Source organism: Phyllostomus discolor, chromosome 15 (assembly GCF_004126475.2).
Source record: "Phyllostomus discolor isolate MPI-MPIP mPhyDis1 chromosome 15, mPhyDis1.pri.v3, whole genome shotgun sequence".
Classification (NCBI taxonomy): Eukaryota; Metazoa; Chordata; class Mammalia; order Chiroptera; family Phyllostomidae; genus Phyllostomus; species Phyllostomus discolor.
Window position 1 is genome coordinate 12,273,227 of NC_040917.2, and position 19,642 is coordinate 12,292,868.

The following is a 19,642-nucleotide window of genomic DNA, read 5'->3' on the forward strand; positions in this document are numbered from 1 at the left end:
GAAATAATTACAACTAAGTCATTGTTTTAGTGTATTATCAGTTGCTCCTCCAGAACATTAAGATTTTATGTGCATTATTTCTCACTAATCCTCCTAATAAAGTCCTACTGTGTCTGATTTTTAAGTCACTTATTCAAAATCATGAAGTCATTAAAGTTATAAAGCTGAAGATCTATAATCCAGGTTTTCTAGCTCTGAGTTCTTGTCTCTTCTTAGTATGTCACATGCTGTTTTAGGAGTGGTAGCTGCTTACGAGAGAGGAAATAAGGGTTTGTTTCTTTATAATAAGCTTTATATACTTCCCTTTCTAGATTTTTGCAATTAAATTGATAGAAACAGGTGACAGAGAGAGTATCAGAATAGTCTTCCCCCAAAGAAAAGTGACCAAACTTCTTGTTTAATATTCATGCACTAAAAGTGCCCCCTAATTTGGGAATGTTACATTTAAAAACAACAACACCTGCAAAGGACACATGGACAAAACCAAGGGGGGGTGAGATCAGGGGCAGGACGTGGTAGTGGCTGGGGTGCGGGGAGCAGTGAGGGGGAGATGGAGACAACTGTACTTGAACAACAATAAATAAACAAAATTGCCAAAAGTAAAAATAAAAATAAAAAAAAGTCTAGCAAAAATTCCACAAAAAATAATATAAAATAAAAACAACATACTTTGATCATGCCATTATAAGACAGGGGAAGTTCTAGGTGATAGATAATAAGCTGTTAAGGAATGATAACTGTTTCAGGATTTATTTCTAGGAGTTCCATTAGAAAAATATCTTTCTGTCAATACGAGATCCTGGCTACAAGGCCGAAAGCCCACATGACTATTTATTGGCCAAAATGTGAAGAACCCAACATGAGTTAACACGTGACGCCTTCCGGCTGCCTGAGGGCTGACGTACGGACCTGCTCAGGCCTTACGTCAAGGAGAGCACGTTGGGTCTTCAGTCGTGATAAAACTGTAACAATAGCCATTAGTAGGAAAAATGTAACTTTCCAAAGGCACGGGTTTCCCAAGACTGTATGAGGTAAACAGTCAATGTGTAAATAATACAGGCTAACAAAAATATTTTAACTTTCTTCCATAGGCCAACTGTGAAACTCTCAAAGGAAACAGCACATACAAAAGAATTCTATAAAGAGAGTATTATGTGTTTACTTTTAATTCCTTTCTGAGAGTCCCCTCCAGAGAGAGAAGCCTTCTTCGTGTGCTTTTGGAAGCAGAGACTGTTGCTGGTTGGATGGTTCAATTATCACGAACTATTCCAGCCTATTTCAAAAGCACTGCCATTTGAAAACATAGCAAATGTCTAAAAATGCAACCAGAGTAATAGATTCTGAGTGCATGGGTTGGGGGGTGAGGGAGAGAGACAATGACAAATTGGTCCAAAAGGACACTGCGACTTCATAGTTGGAGGACTATTGTGCTGACAATTAGTGACAGGAAGCAGAGCACAAAACAAATGAATGAAAAAGCTGCACTTGCAGTGAAAGACCTTATTATAGAGCAGAAACATTATCGTAATCAAGGGGCAATGTACTCTCCTCCACAAAACTTTGAAAGAGGCGCCCCACTCTCTTTTCTCTGTCCCTACGTTCATTTTTTCATTAGCATGTGCTCGATTATGTATCATTTCCAGCCCAGAAGAATGCCTCCACATCTCTCCCAAAGTCCAAGGCTTAGCGGTCCTGCCCCCAGACGTGGCCTTAGGCCTCATTTAACTTTACTCAAAATATAACAAGTGCTTTTAGATTAGCATAAAGACACAGGGGAAAAAATAGAAAGGCAGTGATTTGGTGTGTAACTGCAGAGATCAACAAGACACGTGACCCTCAAGCCCAGGCTGTTAGAAATGCAGTGGCCACACAATTCATACTGAACATCCCGATGATTCTGCCTCTAAAAATGAGTGTTTCTCCTATGACTTGTGCGACAGAACCAGAAGAACAAGGCTGAAATCTGCACACACTAGCGAACCCTCTGCCTTAAGCTTCAGCTGACGAAGAAGCTCTGAAACATACTCATGTTCTAGGTGAGAATGGCGAGGCTGGGGCCAGGACGCGGACATAAACAGGTCTGGAGGCGGGGAAAGGCCACACTTCTGCACCCCAGAAAACCTCCACCTCTGGACCCCGACGAAGGCAGCCCAAGATGCTTCAGCTGAGCAGCGGTGTGGGAAAAGCACCGGCCCCGAAGCCGGAAAGCTGTGGGTTTCACTTCTAGTTCCATCGCTTACTCGGTAATGTGACCACTGGCAAACCCCGTGAGCCTCGCTGCCCCAGCTGTAACGGAGACACAACGAGCCCTGCAAAAGTGCTAGAGGAGTAACCATATGGATGGAGAGTGCACAGCACACAGGTGCTCAACAAGTGGTAGTTTATTGTTATTAATTCCCAAGAGACTTCATGTTTCAAGAAATTATCTGCTGGTGATAGGCGAATCACTGACTTTTAGAAGACAGAACTTTAGAGATCCCTCATCCTAACTCCCTCACGTCATGGATGACATAGCCCCAGGGTGGTTAAGTGACTGACCCAATATTACACAGTGCAGTCCTATCAGAGGATCAGCCACTGGCTCCCACTTGCCCCTCTGCTATCACGCGTCACTGTTACTTACACAGCCCCTCGAGAACAGCAAGAGTCTGCTCTCACTGGCTGCGTATGACACTTGGCATGCCACATTTCTGTGGGTGCTGACTGAACACCATTTCAAGACAGTTGTCACCGCTGAATGCTTTACGTGACTAAGTACATCCAAGCCAGGTGTTACTTAATCTCTCTCTCTAGATCTTAGTTTCATTATCTAGTCTGTTTTTTTAAGGTAACATTTATTTCATGTTAATTCTTGTCACCAAAAAATGTAATCATATAAATAAAGCACCTCGTACAAAGTAGGTTCTTAAAAATGTCAACTTTTTTCTTTCCTTCCTTAAGTCCCTCTTAATTTTGCATATAAGGAAGAATGGAATTAAAGCACCGAACATGATGGGCATGTACTCACTTTTAATTTACAGTTTTGAAAATTACACCACTTCCACCTTCTAGAAAATAAAAAATTAAAAAATAAACAGTAGACAAATAAATCAGGTGTGTATCTGCAATAAACTTAATAAAAATGAACTGTCAATCATAGCATAGTCAGAAAGGTGTGCAGACAGAATTATTTTTACCCTTCAGATACGGAAGGGTGAAGGAACAGGCTGGGAATAGTAATAACATACAACAAGGGGCTCCTTGGCACAGGACAAGGGTCCTTAGCATCCAAGGCTGGCTGCTGTTGGGTAGTGTTTTCCAGTCGGTAAATTTTGGCCTGAGAAGCCAACATGTATGGACCTGTTAGTCACTCACGTGAAAAGCTATGACAAATCCACCACCACTGCTCACTGCACACAGGCGGCGAGCGGCCCCCCCACCCCCAACCCCCCTCCCTCCACCACCTCCTCTCTCCTACGTAAAGGTCATGGGATTTGCTTTCAATCAACAGATAAGGAGATGCTGTACTCTTTTTAAAAAACCTTTATAACTAAAGAAAATAATATCTTTAAGATAGGATTTAAAATGGGAGTGCGTATTCTCATCAGTAAATTTGTTTGATATTCTACCAGGAAGGAAGATGGACAGCAGACATCATTATAAAAACTGCCCATACAGCACCAGGTGAGCTAACCAGGGGACTGAGTGCCTAACTCTGACCCTGAGGAAACAGTGTCTGAAATGGGCATGGCATTCTGGTAAACACAGGGTTCGGCACAAATACCGCCCCTGATTTTTACTACAAAAAGTTTTATTACACAATCCTAAGCATGTGACTCTGTAACATAACAATATCACACTCAGGCACACCACAGGACATTTTAGGTGAGCTGTTCAAATCGCTGTCCATCATTGCCCACGATTCTACGTGAGCCCCAGAATCATTTATATTCCGATGAATGGAGCCAAGAGGGTAAGAACGGCACCCACGCAGATGGGTTCCGGCGTGAATCAGGACAGAGGGTGCGCCATCGGGAAGGAAGCAGGGGAGACGCGGGCTGTGTCGGCAATGTGAGCAGCCCACCAAGAGTGCTGTAGAGAGGGAAGCAGTAAAACAGTCAGCTTATCTAGCTTATCTATAAATTTAGATTTATAAAAGACGCAGAACAGACGGAACTTTCCAGAGATGCAGAAGATGGCTCCCACACCCAGGCACCCGATTTGAAGCCCTGACCACCTTGGGAATGTCCACCAAGCGGGACCACGTGTTTCCTGCCCTGCACCTCCGCCTGCACCTCCGCCTGCACCTCCGCCGGGCAGAGACTGTCCCACCGGGGTGTGGTGCGAAGGAGCGGAAGGAAGGCTGTGGCTCCACGCAGCATTACTACTCCCTGTAATCTGCTAAGAACCACCTCCTTTTAAAGTGATTTTTGAAAAGGTTTTCTCCACTTCCCATTCTAAAGTTGGTTTATGGGTTAAATTTTGCAAATACATACATAAAATACCACCAATAGAAATAAAGGATAGGAGGTAAATTAAATTAAATTTAGGGCAATTCACTTTCTGATGGGGTTTTAAGGCATCTATTTCTTACAGGGAGATGCAGAGTTTACCAGACATAACTTTGTCTAAAATATGATCATAATTGGGGGGTGGAGAAGGAGGAAGCACCAGATCTTTCAATGACTAAGTATATAAAATGGTCTAAAAAGCACTTAAATAAAAACAGGGTTACGAGTTTCATGTACAACTGGGCCTCATAGAACACAGCAGCATATATCAAAAAGGAAATGCATGGGACATTAAGGAGTAATAGAAGGAAAAAAAGGAATACTGACAATACACAGAGTATAAAAGTAGTTGTGATTGTGCCAAGTGTTTCATTATTGATGTACAATACATCAAAAAATAATAATTCATCTTCCTCATAAAAAATGGAGGAAATCTGAGATTTTTCTGAGCAAGGAGATGGTATTTGCAAATGAACTTTTTTTGGAAGACGAATCTAAGTGAATCCATGCACGGCTCCCAAACATTCCGGAGAGAGTATCTGAAGGCAAGAGACCACTGGGAGACCATCAGAGTAACCCAGGGGGACTGGCGAAGAGCCCCACCAGCATGGAAGCGGTGAGCCGGGCAAGGAAGGAAAACGAGACGGGACCTAGCTGACTGACTGACTCAGGAGGGAGAGAGAACTGTTTGTCCGTGGATGGACCCCTTCCACCGCACACTAAACCAGGTGGGTTATTGTTATTTATTTGATCAAATACTCACCTGGACACCTACCTAATGCTCAAAGCCTCCACTGACTTCCACAAGTTCCCGTTAAAAACATCCAACTGGTATTCAAGACCTTTCACAGTCTGATTAAAATTGATCTCATCTCAACTTACTTTTCTACAATAAATTCTCTGTTCATCTAGGAAGTTGCCTGTGCTGTTCACAAGACAAGCTACTCCTTAATTCCAGACCTTACCTGTTTGCCCATGTCCTTAACCTCACAGAGAATGAGTGCCCTCCTTCCAGACACCCACAGCAGCTGTCCTTCCAGGCCCGTGCTAACCTCAGCTCACGGACACGCTTTTGGCTAAGTACCCAGCTTACCTTTACCTGCTCTCCCAACCTCTGCAGCCTTCATTCTCTGTACCGTTCATGGTGGCAACTAATCTGGTTTTCCCTCCCACTGCTCCGTGTCCTAAGTGTATGTCTTCCAGACATCCAATACAATGACAAATTCCTCCATAAAAAATTGTATTGAATACTCCTTTTACGATCTAGTCTGATTCTAATGATCAATAAACCCTTGAAATTGAGTAATTCTATTCTCTCCTAATCCTTATATATTTACATAGTGTTGGGTTATTCTAGATTATGGGGTTGCCATTCTGGATCGCACGGTGTGTTATGCTATTCTCTCCCCGTAAACAGCCACGGTGGAAGCATTAGTAGGAATCAACATATTTGTCTTCACCTTTATAATCTCTGAGTCTAATATTTATTCAGAGGTAAAAAAATTTTTGGTAGGTGTAAGGCCCATAATTTCCTTCTTTCTTTCAAACAGAAGAAGAAAAACAGGTTAATGAGTAAACATTCTATTTCACTTTTAAAATGCAGACCGACCTAATTTCTTAAAAAAGGAGTTGCTGAGAGGTTTCAGGGAGGAAAGCGATGCCGTCAGGGCGAGCAGTATTTAAACCCCGAGCAAAGGAAGCAGGATTCTCGGCGGTCCTTCTGTGGACACAGCCAGGCACTTCTCCCTGGTGTCCGCTGCCAGCGACACTGAGTCCCAAGACATACGGACAACTGTTCCAGTTCTCCACGAAGGAACTGTTTCTACTTTTGAGTCGGACTGATAGCTGTCAGAATGTTAAAAACCGTAACTATTGGGTAGACAGGCTACTGCACTCAAAGTAACTTTGAACACAGCTTTGCGACAATGCTGGTGTGAGTCCATTATTTTTCAGTCAAAATGCACTATTTCCTGTGCAAAGATAATCTCAGTCTACACTTAGCAATTTATCCAACTATAATTCTGATTAAAAATGTACCTTGTGTTTAAAATATATTTTTATTTACATTTCTACAGCACTACTTTTAGAGGGCACCTTTCCATATAGTTCTCATTTGATCTACCCAAAGGATGAAGGTCAAATGTTACGATCCGCATCTTACAGGGCTTGGAAAATTCGGCATGACAGAGAACATCTAACCGTGTAAGTGTGGGCACTCCCACCCAAAAATCAAATCTCAAGGCTCTTCATCTAAGTAAAAAATGTCACAGAAGGTGACTGGGGAAAGGAATCATGTTTTTAAATAACAGTAGAGAGATCTGATACTTTACCACTGCTATCTAGTAAAATAACTTTAAAAAAGATCATTGACTTTCTAAAGGCTTCATTTTTCTCATCTAAAAAGTGAAAAATACAGACCAGATGTTTTCAGATATTCACTTAAAAACAGTTGCTAAGCCCTGGCGTGTGGGCACGAGGACACAGAAGATAAGAAACACCGGCTCTTTCCCCTCAAGTAACTCCCCAGTGAACAGGTGAGACAGGCTCTTGAACAGATAACCAAGAAAAGCTGTGATAACGACAAAAGGTAACAAGCTTTGGGAAGGGCAGAGAGGAGACCTCTAGCGAGGGAGTAGGCTGGGAATTTAAATCTGAATAAAGCCTTAAGGAACGAAAAGAAAAAAAGATCCAGGCAAATTAGAGAAGCAGACACTGCAGTCAGAGAGAACAGCGAGAACGCAGGCTCGGGGCAGAAGAGCAGCCGAGTGCGCAGCGTCGACCGTGGCCAGCAGTTCAGCGCGGCCCACGCACAGCCGCACAGACGGGAGGCAAAGCCGGAGCTGAGAGCGGAGGCCAGGCTGAGGAGGTCCTTGTGTGACGGATTAAGGGAGCTGGATTTTATGCACCAGACAACGAGGACCCAGGGCGGGGCGTTCCCAGGGGACTGGCACCCTTAGGATTTGACTTTAGAAAGATCACTTTGGCGGTCACGTGAAGGTAGTATTACAAATGGCCGAAACTAGAGGCAAAGCATCTAGTTAAGAATCTATAGCAGAGATGATGAGGCCTTGTTTCAGGGTAATCACAGGAAAGGAAGTAAGTTTGAGAAATAAGAAGCAAAATCAGGACTAGAAGTAAATTGGAAGTGGGGTGAAGATGTGAGGGGGGAAGGCATGGAATGGATTCAGCTCAAGACAGAAAAGAGATAGGGGAAAATAGGGGAACATAGGGGAAAAACTGATAAATTATCTTGAGTTCAACTTAGTACACGTTGAGTCCCAAAATATCTAGTAGGGAGGCCCAGAAATCAGGGAACAGAGTAGCCCACAGCTCAGCAGAAAGGCTTGCCCTGCAGACATGTAAGTGTGGGGGTGAGCTGCAGACGGGCAGTAACTAGCACCTTACAAGTGAACGTGCCCACCCAGGGCGAGGGTACCACGGGAGACGAGTCCTGTGCTGGAACATGGTTGGACCCCAAGACGCATGCAATGGGCAAAGGCAGAAAACCAGGAGAAAGAGGCATTCCGGAAGGAAGAGACAGGGATGAGGGAGATCGCCCCAGGAAGGAGCTGGTGGTCACCGGTGTTAAGTGCAGCCCTGACGTAAATCAATGGAAAGAACGACTGAACAACATCCGCTAGCCTTAGAAACGAAGTGGCCACTGAAGAAGTTACTAAATAAAAGGGGTTTCAAAAGAAAGGAACCAGAAATTGAATGAAGATTGAAAAGATCAATTCTAAGTCCCTACCAGTTCTCACTTTATTTTTTCATATGGCTAAAAAGCCTATTTTCATAACATTCCATTAAAACCCACATAGATTAAGTTTAAGTAACATTTTTAATTATCAGGAAAAACAAGAGATTTATACTGCAGCTATCAATGGAATATACAGAATACACACACACGCACACAACTTCCCAATAGACCTTAGAAATGCTTTGTAAACTAGTCCCTTTTCTCGTGCACTAATAGGGACTGAGAAGCAGAGAAACCATTGGTGAAGTAATCCTCTCCTGTTCCAATTGTTCTTTCTTAGAATGTCTCACAAAAACATTTTTGTCACCCCCACCCCCACTGAGAATATCCTTCTCTTCTACTTTAATTTAACTCCTATCCACACTTCAAGGGCCCGCTCAACCCCCCGCTCCCAGAACCCCAGAATGCCGGAGACACACGGGGCCTCACAAGCTCATCCAGCCCAAGCGCCTTCGCTATTCTGATGAAGGGCGTAAAGACCGAGTTTCAGAGAACGACGTACCCGAGGCCACACTCACGGCTTCTGGCAAAGCTGGCATTTGAACTTCAACCAGTGCCCGTTTTACCACACTATTTCCCGAGTTAACTATCACTTAAAAGATTTAAGAGCACAATAAACCAAGCTTTAAGAGCAGTTCACTTAAAACGGTGTATCCAGTGCAAGATCCACGTGAACACACCTCTGCAGGCGGAGGGGCAGGCCTGCAACTTCACTCGTGGGTTCGTGTCCACTGCCTGCGGCTCCTAGCCGCCGACGCGAGCAGAGGGTGCAGATGTCGGCTAATACTCATTTCCAGGACGAGCTGACTGTCAGCCGCCGCACGGGCTCTCCCCCCGAGAGCGCAGCATTTATTCCAGCCTCTGCCAGTGCAAGTGTGGGAGCAGATGTTGGCAGATTGTGGCATACAGCATGTCTTTAAAATTTGTTGGGGTGTGAAATTTCATAAGGTCAAAAAATGCTGCATTTTGATCAGCAGATACAGGAGTTCTATACTTTTATAAATGATGTCAGACAAACCAATAGCAATCGCTAGTAGAAGAGAGAAACCAAGGAACTGTAGTGGCTGCAGGAAGTACCTGACAATCTATGCAGCTGGTGTTTTAAAGTCAGTTGCTGTCCCTCTAAAGTAAATGCTCGCCCAGAGGATCTTTAAAATGAAAACGTGTTAAATCAACACAAAATACAAGATATTTGCAATTGACAATGAGATTTAAAAAAAAATAATTTTCTACTGAAGGAAAGCTACAACTACGCAATGAGTCTTTGGGTGGGAAAAATAATTTCCTTAACTAATTTATACATGTAAGTGTTCACATTTTTTTTGAGGTTATATCTTTATCATTCAAACAATTTCACAAACCCATTGGTTTATATTTTCTCTTATTCTTGAAAAAAAAATTAACAGATAGTATCCATTAAAAAGCCTGGAACCCTATATAATGGTAAAATGACCTTTATAACATTCAAGGACTTCCACTATCTTGGATTTTTGTTGTTACTATTTTACTGTATTTTTTATTATTTGTTCCTGCTTTAATCTTCCCTCATATCTTTTCTACATGCAGCTAATAGATGACAACCTACAATGAAAACCAAAATTAAGAACTGTGTCCAGTTAAAGATTTTTGTCTCAACGGTACGGACTTCAGCTGTTAGGCAGGTTTATTTTAACTTGACACAACTTTAAAATGCTTCGCTTTGAACTGAGCATAGAACACCCTCCCACTGATGACCGATCACCTGCAGTCCCAAGTGCCTGGTCGCAGTGAAACAGTAACGACCGCTGTCATTACCACCACCGTCGTCTTTCTGTTTACTCTGGGCTAGGTTCTAGCAAGCACATAATTGCTCAGTAAGTTTAAATTACAAACTTTTTGTTAGATATTTGTACAGAAGAAAGATTTAACTACAAATGTAAAATCTCCCCTGAAAGTGATTTCTAACGAAAATCACTCACTTCTCATCACACGCTCAGTCAGAAGAGCTACCCAAGGTTATGCTAGGAAACTGACTAGCAATGCACTAAGTTCTGTTCATCTTCAAACCAGGCTCACCACAGCGGCCAGGTTCAAAGGGCTTCATTTACATTTGGTACGGGAACACCTGAAGTATATATTTGGGGGATTACAATGATCACATTCAAGTGCTAACTATAAAAAACACATTAAATAATTCATTATATAAAACCACATATTAGTGATCATCCCTATGCTACAGAATTGAAAGTCTATCACAGCTTAACATCTCTCTGCTATCAAATACTAACCTAAACTTTTTAAAAGTTTCTCATGTATACTAAGGTATCTGCCACATAAGGTCATGCGAACAAATAAATACAAGGTGAGTCAACGGTTACAATGAACTTACTTGCCACTGAGAAGTTGTTGAGGGGATAAGGTAAGTCCACGTCTTGAGGTTTCTCTTTGTAGCCTATGAATGAGCCATCTGTCTTCAAGAGGAAGTATCTTGGCCTCCAGTTTTTTATGTATTCTCCTGCATGAGGAAAGCGTGCATGTTAATGCTGGAGGGAAAAAGTGAACAGCGGCTTTTATGCGAAAAATAAATCGTGGTACAATGTATGTCCTACAACACTGGCCTCCCAAAATTAAGTTAGGCAATTTTCTTTTAAGTTAGCCTACAAAAGAAAATTCATAAGCCTGCAATTATGATTCAATAAAAACCCAAACATGTTTTGTTTTTAGTGATTTCACACTTTGATAATTCATTTGCACCATTATTTCTTCAGAGAATCATTCGTCTGAGTACACATTTTGTTCAGTTTTTCATTTTATCAGATGGTTGTTGAGAGCATGCTTTCAGTCGTTTTAAAAAGCCCTGGTAAACCATCCACACAGTATTGAGGAATTTCTATGGAAAGCACTTATCGTAAGAGGCGATAGGAAATAGACGTTTCTCTCCTGTGCACCACTGACTGATTGTGCCACTTTTTTAAAAAGAAAGGGAAGAGTCTATTTTCATTGTTCGATCCTGATCATAACTTGTTTAAACAACATTTTATTGTTCTACGTAGGAAAATAACCCGCTGCACAATGCTGTCAGTAAGTCAAGGAAATGACAGAACCGAGGCTAACAGAGCTTAAAAACCACATGCACGCTCACACGCACACCAACACGGTAACGACAAGAGCACACGGCACAGTGCCAAGCACATAATGGCCAACAAATTCAGTGGATTTTGATAAAAGCTATCCTCCAGCTACCAACACATAAAATTTTAGCAACCGGATCCCCACTGTCTTGTGTCAAAAACAACTCTTCATGATTTTAAGCAACAGAGGTGCTCACCGATGCCACAGGAGCTGGAAGGCCACCTGGTCTCAATTCTCAGTCCTTCACTGGTTAGTTCTACCTGGCTACGCAACCTCAAAGCCTTGATCCCAGTATACAAAAATTTGGAAGCAGTTCAACGTTCCCTGCGAATCGGCTTCCCTTGACCCCAGGTAGCTGAGCTCAGACAGAACACCTGACTGCTCCCTTAACTCGGCAGATCAGTGGCTCCACCAGCGCTGCCGCCGGAAGTCTCTCCGATGGGGCCCAACCTCAACCGAACCTAACACCCTCCCCTCGACCCTTCTGCTAAGGCGGTGGGACCCCTGTCCCTTCACTCGCCCCGGCTGCTGTCCCAATGCGGCTGTCACCTCCAGAGTACTCACGTCACTTTTCAGCTCAAACATTCCGACTCCTCACTCTTCACTGGGAAGTGCAAGTCTTTCAGCATAAAATGCAAGCTCCCCCGTAATCTCCCCCAGCTACATCAGTATCTTTCAACGTGGAAGCCTTCCTCTGAATCAGAACTTCTCAGACTTGTGATCTCAGGTCTCTTTACACCCATAAATATTACTGAGAACCCTCCAAAAGTTTTGTTTATGCAGAGGAAATCCATAATGCTTACTGTGCTAAAAACTGAAACAATTCCTTTATTCCCTCTTTTAAAAATAACAAACTCATTACATGTCACAAATATTTTTATAAAGAAAATTATATTTTCTCAAACAGAAAAGTTAGTGAGAAGAGTAGAATGGCTTTGCATTTTTGCAAATCTCTTTAAGGTTTGGCTTGAAAGAAAATGGTCGGATTTTCCTATCTGCTTCCGCATTCAATCTGCTGCAGTGTGCTATTTTCATTGAAACATAGGGAGAAAACCTGGCTCGGACAGACGTGTAGCTGGAAAACGGGAGAGTGCTCAGAGAGCTATGGGTCTCTCTCTTTGATACTACACCAGCGTTTGACGAGTGGCAGTTTTCAGGAAGATTAACTGCAGTGTGCACCTAGAGACCATGAACAACGTGAAGCGCCGCTGGTCTGGGGGGCCCTGAATGAATCTTTTACACTGTGCATGACTGTGTAACGAGACACGCTGGTCTTTCCAAAAACGCTGGTCCCACAACCCTCCAAATATTGACACGTTTCACTGTATAATCACATCCATCATCACGGCACATCTCATCAGAGAAGTACGCCCTGGAAGCGGTAAGGCTCACGTTGGCAGATACGTTCTCCAAAGTTTGCATTTTTGCCTGGAAACTTGACTTTCACCATTGGCAGTAAATACTGTCAGTTCTCCTTGCTGTGATGTGCTCCAAGTGCCCAGCCTGGAGCTGGCCACCTGACAGATGCTCAATAATTTACTAAATGAATGAATTCTATGATATCATACAATGACATGTATGATATCATACAATTCTATGATATATTAGCAACTTGGAAAATGCAGTTGAAACTACAATGAGATACCACCTCACACCTGTTAGAATAGCTCCTTCAGTAAGACAAGTAGTAAGTGCTGGGGAGGGTGTGGAGAATAAGGAGCCCTCATGCACTGCTGGTGGGGAGGCAAACTGGTACAGCCACTGGGGAAAACAGCACGGAGGCTCCTCGAAAAATTAAAAATAGAGTGACCACGTTTGGACTTTTCAGATGCTGAAGTCATCAGAAGGTGCCAAAGCAGGAGCTATAGCAACAGTGTCTAAGGACTAAAAATGGGCCGATTTGAATGTTTAAAAGGTCTTACACCTAGAATGAGTAGGAAATGTCTACATTTGTCCAGACATACCAATGGGGGAAAGAGCCTCAGAATAAACTCAGCCTGTGCCCTCACCAAGGAATCACGTTGACGGGCACCTGACTCCACTCTCAGGTGAGGTGGTTTCTGGAACCCGGTCCTAACTGTGACGTCACAAGAGGTAGAAGGTAGATGCACAGTGAATTCTGAACTGGCTGGGAACAGAGAGAACTACTCCTTCACCTCCCGGAGGCCCAGCCTCAGGTGCTGTGAGCTACGCTGAACACACACGGAGGTGGAGGAGCTGAGCTGCTGAAGCAGGCACCGACCCAATCCAGCTGAAAAGACACCCGTACCACGCAGCACTGTTTTCCACAAAACCCAGAAAACCACGATCCTTCAGAATTCAACTGGACGAAACACAAGAGTCATTTTAAAAATACACTCCTTTCCTGGGATAAATTATAAAGAAAACAAAAGATGCTGGTTACCGACGGTTATACTGCAAACTCAAATTCTCATTTCAGTAATAAACACAGGCCACACAGCTTTTTAAATTACCAAAGGCCGCTCACACTGGCTGTAACACAGGCTTCAAAATGTAAGTGCTCCCTAGGAAGAGGGTGGAGGCATCCTTGTGCGCATGTGTGGAAAGAGGCCTCACTGTTTTGATGGACCATGAAGCCGAAACAATGATAAACTTAACTCCCCTGATAATATTGCTTTTTAAGTATATTTTACTCCGTATTTAATCCCTATCCAAGTTTTTAAGATGTATTATATTTGTCCTTATCATCTCTGAGAGGAAAAATGAATAGATGATAGCCACACTTAATTCATACATTGATTAAAAAAAAAAACCACTCTAAATAGAACCTTCATTATTTACAGAGAGAGAGCCACTGGTATTTACACTTTCCAAACAAAAGAAACTTTATCCAAAACAAACGCTAGGGCGTGTGAAAGAAGTTACAGCAAATTGTTGCGGTGAATATAGGACCAACACTCCTCTCGAAGGAGGCCCCAGCTCTTCTCCTCCCCTGCATCGCTAAAATCCCCCAGGTGAAGTGCGGCTGTGCTTACTCAAGAGCCAGGATTCTGGAGGTGCACAGCCTGGGTTTGCACCCTGACTCCTCCCCCACCTATTAGCTGCAGGAACTTGACCGCTCGGCTCCTCAGCTCCCTCATCTGGAAGGTGGGGGCTGTAATAGCACCTGCCTGTAGGGTATTTATAGGGACGTAAGGTAAAAAGCACTTAGAACAATACCTGGCACACAGCAAGTACTACACAATGTTATGTTTAAGGGGAGCCGCTATCACTCCTGGTAGTATCATTCATAATCCATCTCCGAGTTCACATTACTCAGGAGTATTTGCATAAATGAGGCAACAAGCAACAATCAGCAATAAATTTACTCCATCAGCAAAAATTTAAAAAGTCTCATTAGTTAGTGTCAGATATATAAGACCTGAATCCTATCTAAACAAATTAATGAAAAGGCCACCCAATATCCAAACACTCTTCTGATTTCTTACTTTTACTTCTTTTTTAAGATAGGAGTAGGATATCAGAGCAAAAGTCTTAGGTCTCTCTGAATTGTTTTTAATAAATAGCATACACAGGGTATAATACCATGAACATTCAAGTATTTTAAAAAATTCCAAAGAACTTGAAACCAAAAAAATGTCAGCTTTTAGTAAAAATTAAGGTATATGACTTTAAGAAATCATTAATCTTAAGTACATGTTTTCAAGGGTCAATTTTTACCTAAGACAAAAAAGGTTTAATGCTAATTTCAATATAAAATCTGTTCACTTTCATGATTCACAATGTAGTAAATATGTAGTTGCTTGTTGACAGATACCAACTAAATTTACATAGATGAACTACCTACAGAAAGACAGCAGAGTATTTATCCACTAGTGGATTTTCATAAAATAAGTATTAGCACCATAAACAAATAAATACTGAATATATAAATAACAATAGTATGCTATATATTAAATATCCTGAAACAAAATATAGTTACTCACGAAATACATGCAAAACATAATAAAACATTTGCAATCTTTGAAACTGCCTGTTACATTTTTACACAGTGGACCATGATCCCATGTTCCAATTAGTCCTAAGTAAAAGCCCCATTAACGTCTCTCAGGGAGCAGGAAAAATGTGTTTCTCACTGAATTGCCATCATCCCCATTTACATGTGTCTTGGAAATAATGCTGAAGGATTTTTTCTATTACCTACACTGCCAGGAGATAGCATCATAATTTCTCGATTGCACAGGGACCATCTGAACTATAGCTTTTAAAAAATAGGAAAATGCTTTTGCATATTGTTGGTGCTTAGTAAATATATGTTGATTAGGTATTCCAGGTCCTGCCAACCTAAGTTTTTCGGCGATCATTCTCCTTTTATTAAGACCTTTCAACTACGTCCTTTCCTTGCCCTTGGGCAACTTGAAAGCGTTCAACTTGATGGCACCATTGACGTCACCTCCCTGACCAGCCTCATCCCCGCCCTGGACCTGTGCTGACTCTCAGAGCGGATGATGACTGCCAGATGTGCCCCTGCTCTTCCGTCAAGGTACTGCTCAGTGGCAACGTGGATGTAAAAATCAGGCTCTGTAACATTTACATCTGAGAGTAGGGACAGACAGGCTTCTAATGGACCATTCATTCAAACATAGTGTCAAAGTAAGTACAAGCACTGAGGATGCAGCCACGAACCATACAGGCATCGGACCTGCCCGCACAGAGCTTGAAGTGTAGCAGGCAGCCATGCAAAGAGAGCATGCATGGAGAGAAGGGGATGATCTGAGCGATTACAATTCAAAATGAACATTTCTCCCTCTTTCTTGGTCACTCTTGGTGACACAGAGGGCCATACTGAAGGACAGCAAAATCTCCCGTGCCTTGGCATTTCCAAATAGCATCCACGTGCCTTGAGAAAGGGTGAGCCCTGGTACTGGCTATCTGATGCAGAGCAGTGGGCGAAGGGACCAGGAGGGATATCGGCATCTGGTCCTTCAATAGTTCATGAAAGACGAGGCACCGCACATACTCCTCTTTGAAGCCTCAGACAATACGTGGCAACACAGTTTATCACGCTGCTTTCATCTAGCGTAACACACAACACACCTCAGCCTTTCAAGTTGCAAGATGCTGCCCGCGCTTGTCTTTCTCTCTCCTGATTTTCTACACAGTATTGATTAGAAAGGTCATACAGCAAAACGCTCAAATCTTCATGATTTCCTCCAGGTCGTCTATCGCATAAGGTCCCTGAGAGATCTGTCTGCTCTGTCCTGGTCAATGTTACCACTGCCACTGGCCAGATGGAAGGTGTTTACAATTTTGGTGATTTCGAGTTGTGCTTCCAAGATGCCTTAAAAGCTTTCCAGATGTACCCACATTCCTATGCGTTATCACATATGCTCCATCATGATTATTTTGAACAGTATATTATAGTCAAGACATTTCGCTTCCACTGCATAATGCATGAACTTGTCATTTTTATATTAAGAATAGTTTTCATATCTACTTCCTCAGGAAGGCTGGGCTCCATGGTCTGCTTTGAAGCTGAAGCCGCGATGAGAAAAGGGCCTGAGCCCTGAACATGAGACGCCAGAACACTGGCTCCTCAAGGACCTCAGGACGGCCGCTGCAGCCGGACTTCCTCTCCTCCGTAACCTTCTGCTGTCACCTGGAGAGCTGCACAGTTACCATCCACCTCTAAGCATTCTGGGGTTTGTTTCTTGGGGCTCTGTAAATTAGTCAATCAAATCCTCGTTCCCTTTGTTTTTAGGGAACACTGCGCTTTAAACCAAAAATATGTTACTTATTATTTTTAAACATGGAACATCTTAATAGACTTACAGTATTAAGTTTTACTGTGAGAGAAAAGCAATGGCGGGTGGAGAGGAGAGGAGAGAGAGAGAGAAACAAGCACCCATACAAACTAGCCAACAGAAAAACTGCATCTTGGCAATTTAATGAGGATAAACCATGAGATTAGTTTACATAACTGTAGATATGTTGTGGAGAATTGCCCAATCTGTACTCAGCTTCCTGCTGGGTTAAATGTGAGCTAAATTATTATTTTGCTTACATTTACGCCTTTGTGGATGGTGAAAGCAGAGCTTTCCCTTTAATCTGCTTTCTGCATTACAGCAAAGTCTCCACTCTACACACTGCATTCAACACACAGCCACTCCTGCGCTATTTCAACCAAGTAGCCATAGGTCTGTAGACTTCCTCCAAGAACTGAGCCGATTGTACAAGATAACTGCATTAGGAAATTTACAACTTCCTTATATACATGCTTTCCATCCCACCACACCACAGTCTCTAAATACACAAAGCAGTGTCATCAGCATCCTGTGTTATATACACACTGTAGTTAAAATGCCTGAACAGATACCAAACATGGGGGCAGCAAGTCCGTAACAAAAACCTCCTCGCCACGTATCCCGCACCTACAGCGGAGCGGCGGGGGCTATGACGCACCTGCTGGACAGGACGTCCAATGCTGGCGTCTCCCTAGGGCTGCGGCAGGACTGGCAGAGGCTGGCGGGCTGGCGCCTCAGGAGGAGGCCTGTGCCACCTGGAAAAGCCCTCAGGTGACATGACCCTCTCACCCCTCTATTAAAATCGCGGCTCCACAGAATCAAACTCAACGAGAAATAACAGACTCTCACCAGTGGACTGTCTCCTAGATGAATTTTCCGTTGCGTGGGACCCAAAAATGACACCGCGTCAAACCACAGACCCTCGGTTATCCTGAAGGTGAGTCTGTGGCACCGTCTCCTGTGTGTCTCCCAGGCGACACACTTGCAGAGAACAGCACAGTGTGCACGTGGAGAAAAGGAGGAGTGCGCACAGGGAGAGGACCCTTGAATGGACCGACCCAGGCTTTCCCCGAGACAGACCCTCCCAGCACAGGTGGGGGCTGGGGCTGGTGCCCTCGCCTGGGGCAGACTGCCACACTGAGGGGCGGGACACGGGAACAAGTGCAGGACGAGGCTGAGGTCTGAGAAGAAGGCTGATGACACCGATAAAACCCTACCCTGCCACACTGCTCAGGCTTTCAGGACAAAGTAGCACTCGAGGTTGGTCCAGAAAGTATCCAGCCATGCACTATGAAAAATAAAGATATTTACAGAAGATACAAGAAACACTGCACACAGGACAATGACGCCTCAGTCCCCTTCAACACAGGCACCTTAGGACCTCACACAGTTCTTCTAATCATCATCAGCTGCCTGTTATATTTTCCTGAATCTTGTCAACATTCTGAAAGCTCTCCTCTTTCAAACATGGGCTTAGTTTTGGGAAAAGCCAGAAGTCGCAGGGTGTCAAATCTGGGCTTTAGCAGGGGCTGAGTCACCTGGGTAAGTTGATGTGTCACCAAAAACTGTGCACAAGAGGTGACACAAAACCAGGCACGATGTTGTGACGAAGCTGCCAATCACCAGCTGCCCACAGCTGCGGCCTTCTGAATCACTCAAACGTTTCCCACAGAGGAATGTTCAAGCTTAATGCAAAATTTGGCGCAGATTTGCTGCTCTACTCGCTCAGTCATTTTGAATGTGACAGCCACACAGTACACATGCTCACTCAATGGCGCCCACTGCCCCCACTGACTAGAACAGTGAAGTCATCACTGTTCACACATGTGCATTCCAGTCCACTGTCCTTGGGTGCCGGGTTACATCGATGTCACCCAAACCATTCTCGTTATGTTAACAATGGCTGGTCTTTTTCCAGACAGACCTCACTGTACATTATAGAGGTTGGGAACACAACTCTGAGGTCAAAGTTCAAATGTCGACACTGTTCCTTACTAGTTACGTGCCTTTGGGCACATCACTCAATCTCTCTGTGCCTCAGCTTCCTCTTCTGGGAAACGGGGGCAGTAATAGTGGGGAAGACACAAATTAATATTTGTAAAGCACATAGAGCAACATCGTGCTCACAGTCAGCCTTACGCAACCATCTGTTAAATGAATAAACGTCTTAAAATATGGCCAATCAAAAAAGATTTAGTAAGTACCTAATACATGCAATACATTAAACTATACAAAAATAAATCAAGTACATGAAATAAAATAAAATGTACTCATTTCATTTGTCCAAACAATAAGTTTTGCATTTATTGATCAAAGTATGTGCTATTTTTTTTTTAGTGGGTAAAACTCCAAGTTTTGTTAGTTCACTTTACAAATGTCCTCTTTCCATAATTACTGATAATAGTTACATATCGTTTATATGCAGCCAATTGAAATCTTTTGTTAAAACCTGATAATGCTGTCCCAGAAATAAACAGTCTTTCTTAATTCAGTATCAAAAGTAAATCTAGAGAGAAAAA

At 43.1% G+C, this 19,642-nt stretch overlaps 1 protein-coding gene across 1 annotated transcript in view; it reads right to left on the minus strand.

Moving 5' to 3' along the window:
* AKT3 (AKT serine/threonine kinase 3) overlaps positions 1–19,642 on the minus strand; it is a 190,461-nt gene that overhangs the window by 68,538 nt on the left and 102,281 nt on the right. Inside the window, exon 3 of the mRNA XM_028531272.1 lies at positions 10,616–10,741. Coding sequence (XP_028387073.1) covers positions 10,616–10,741 — 126 coding nt within the window. The remainder of the gene's footprint in view (positions 1–10,615; positions 10,742–19,642) is intronic.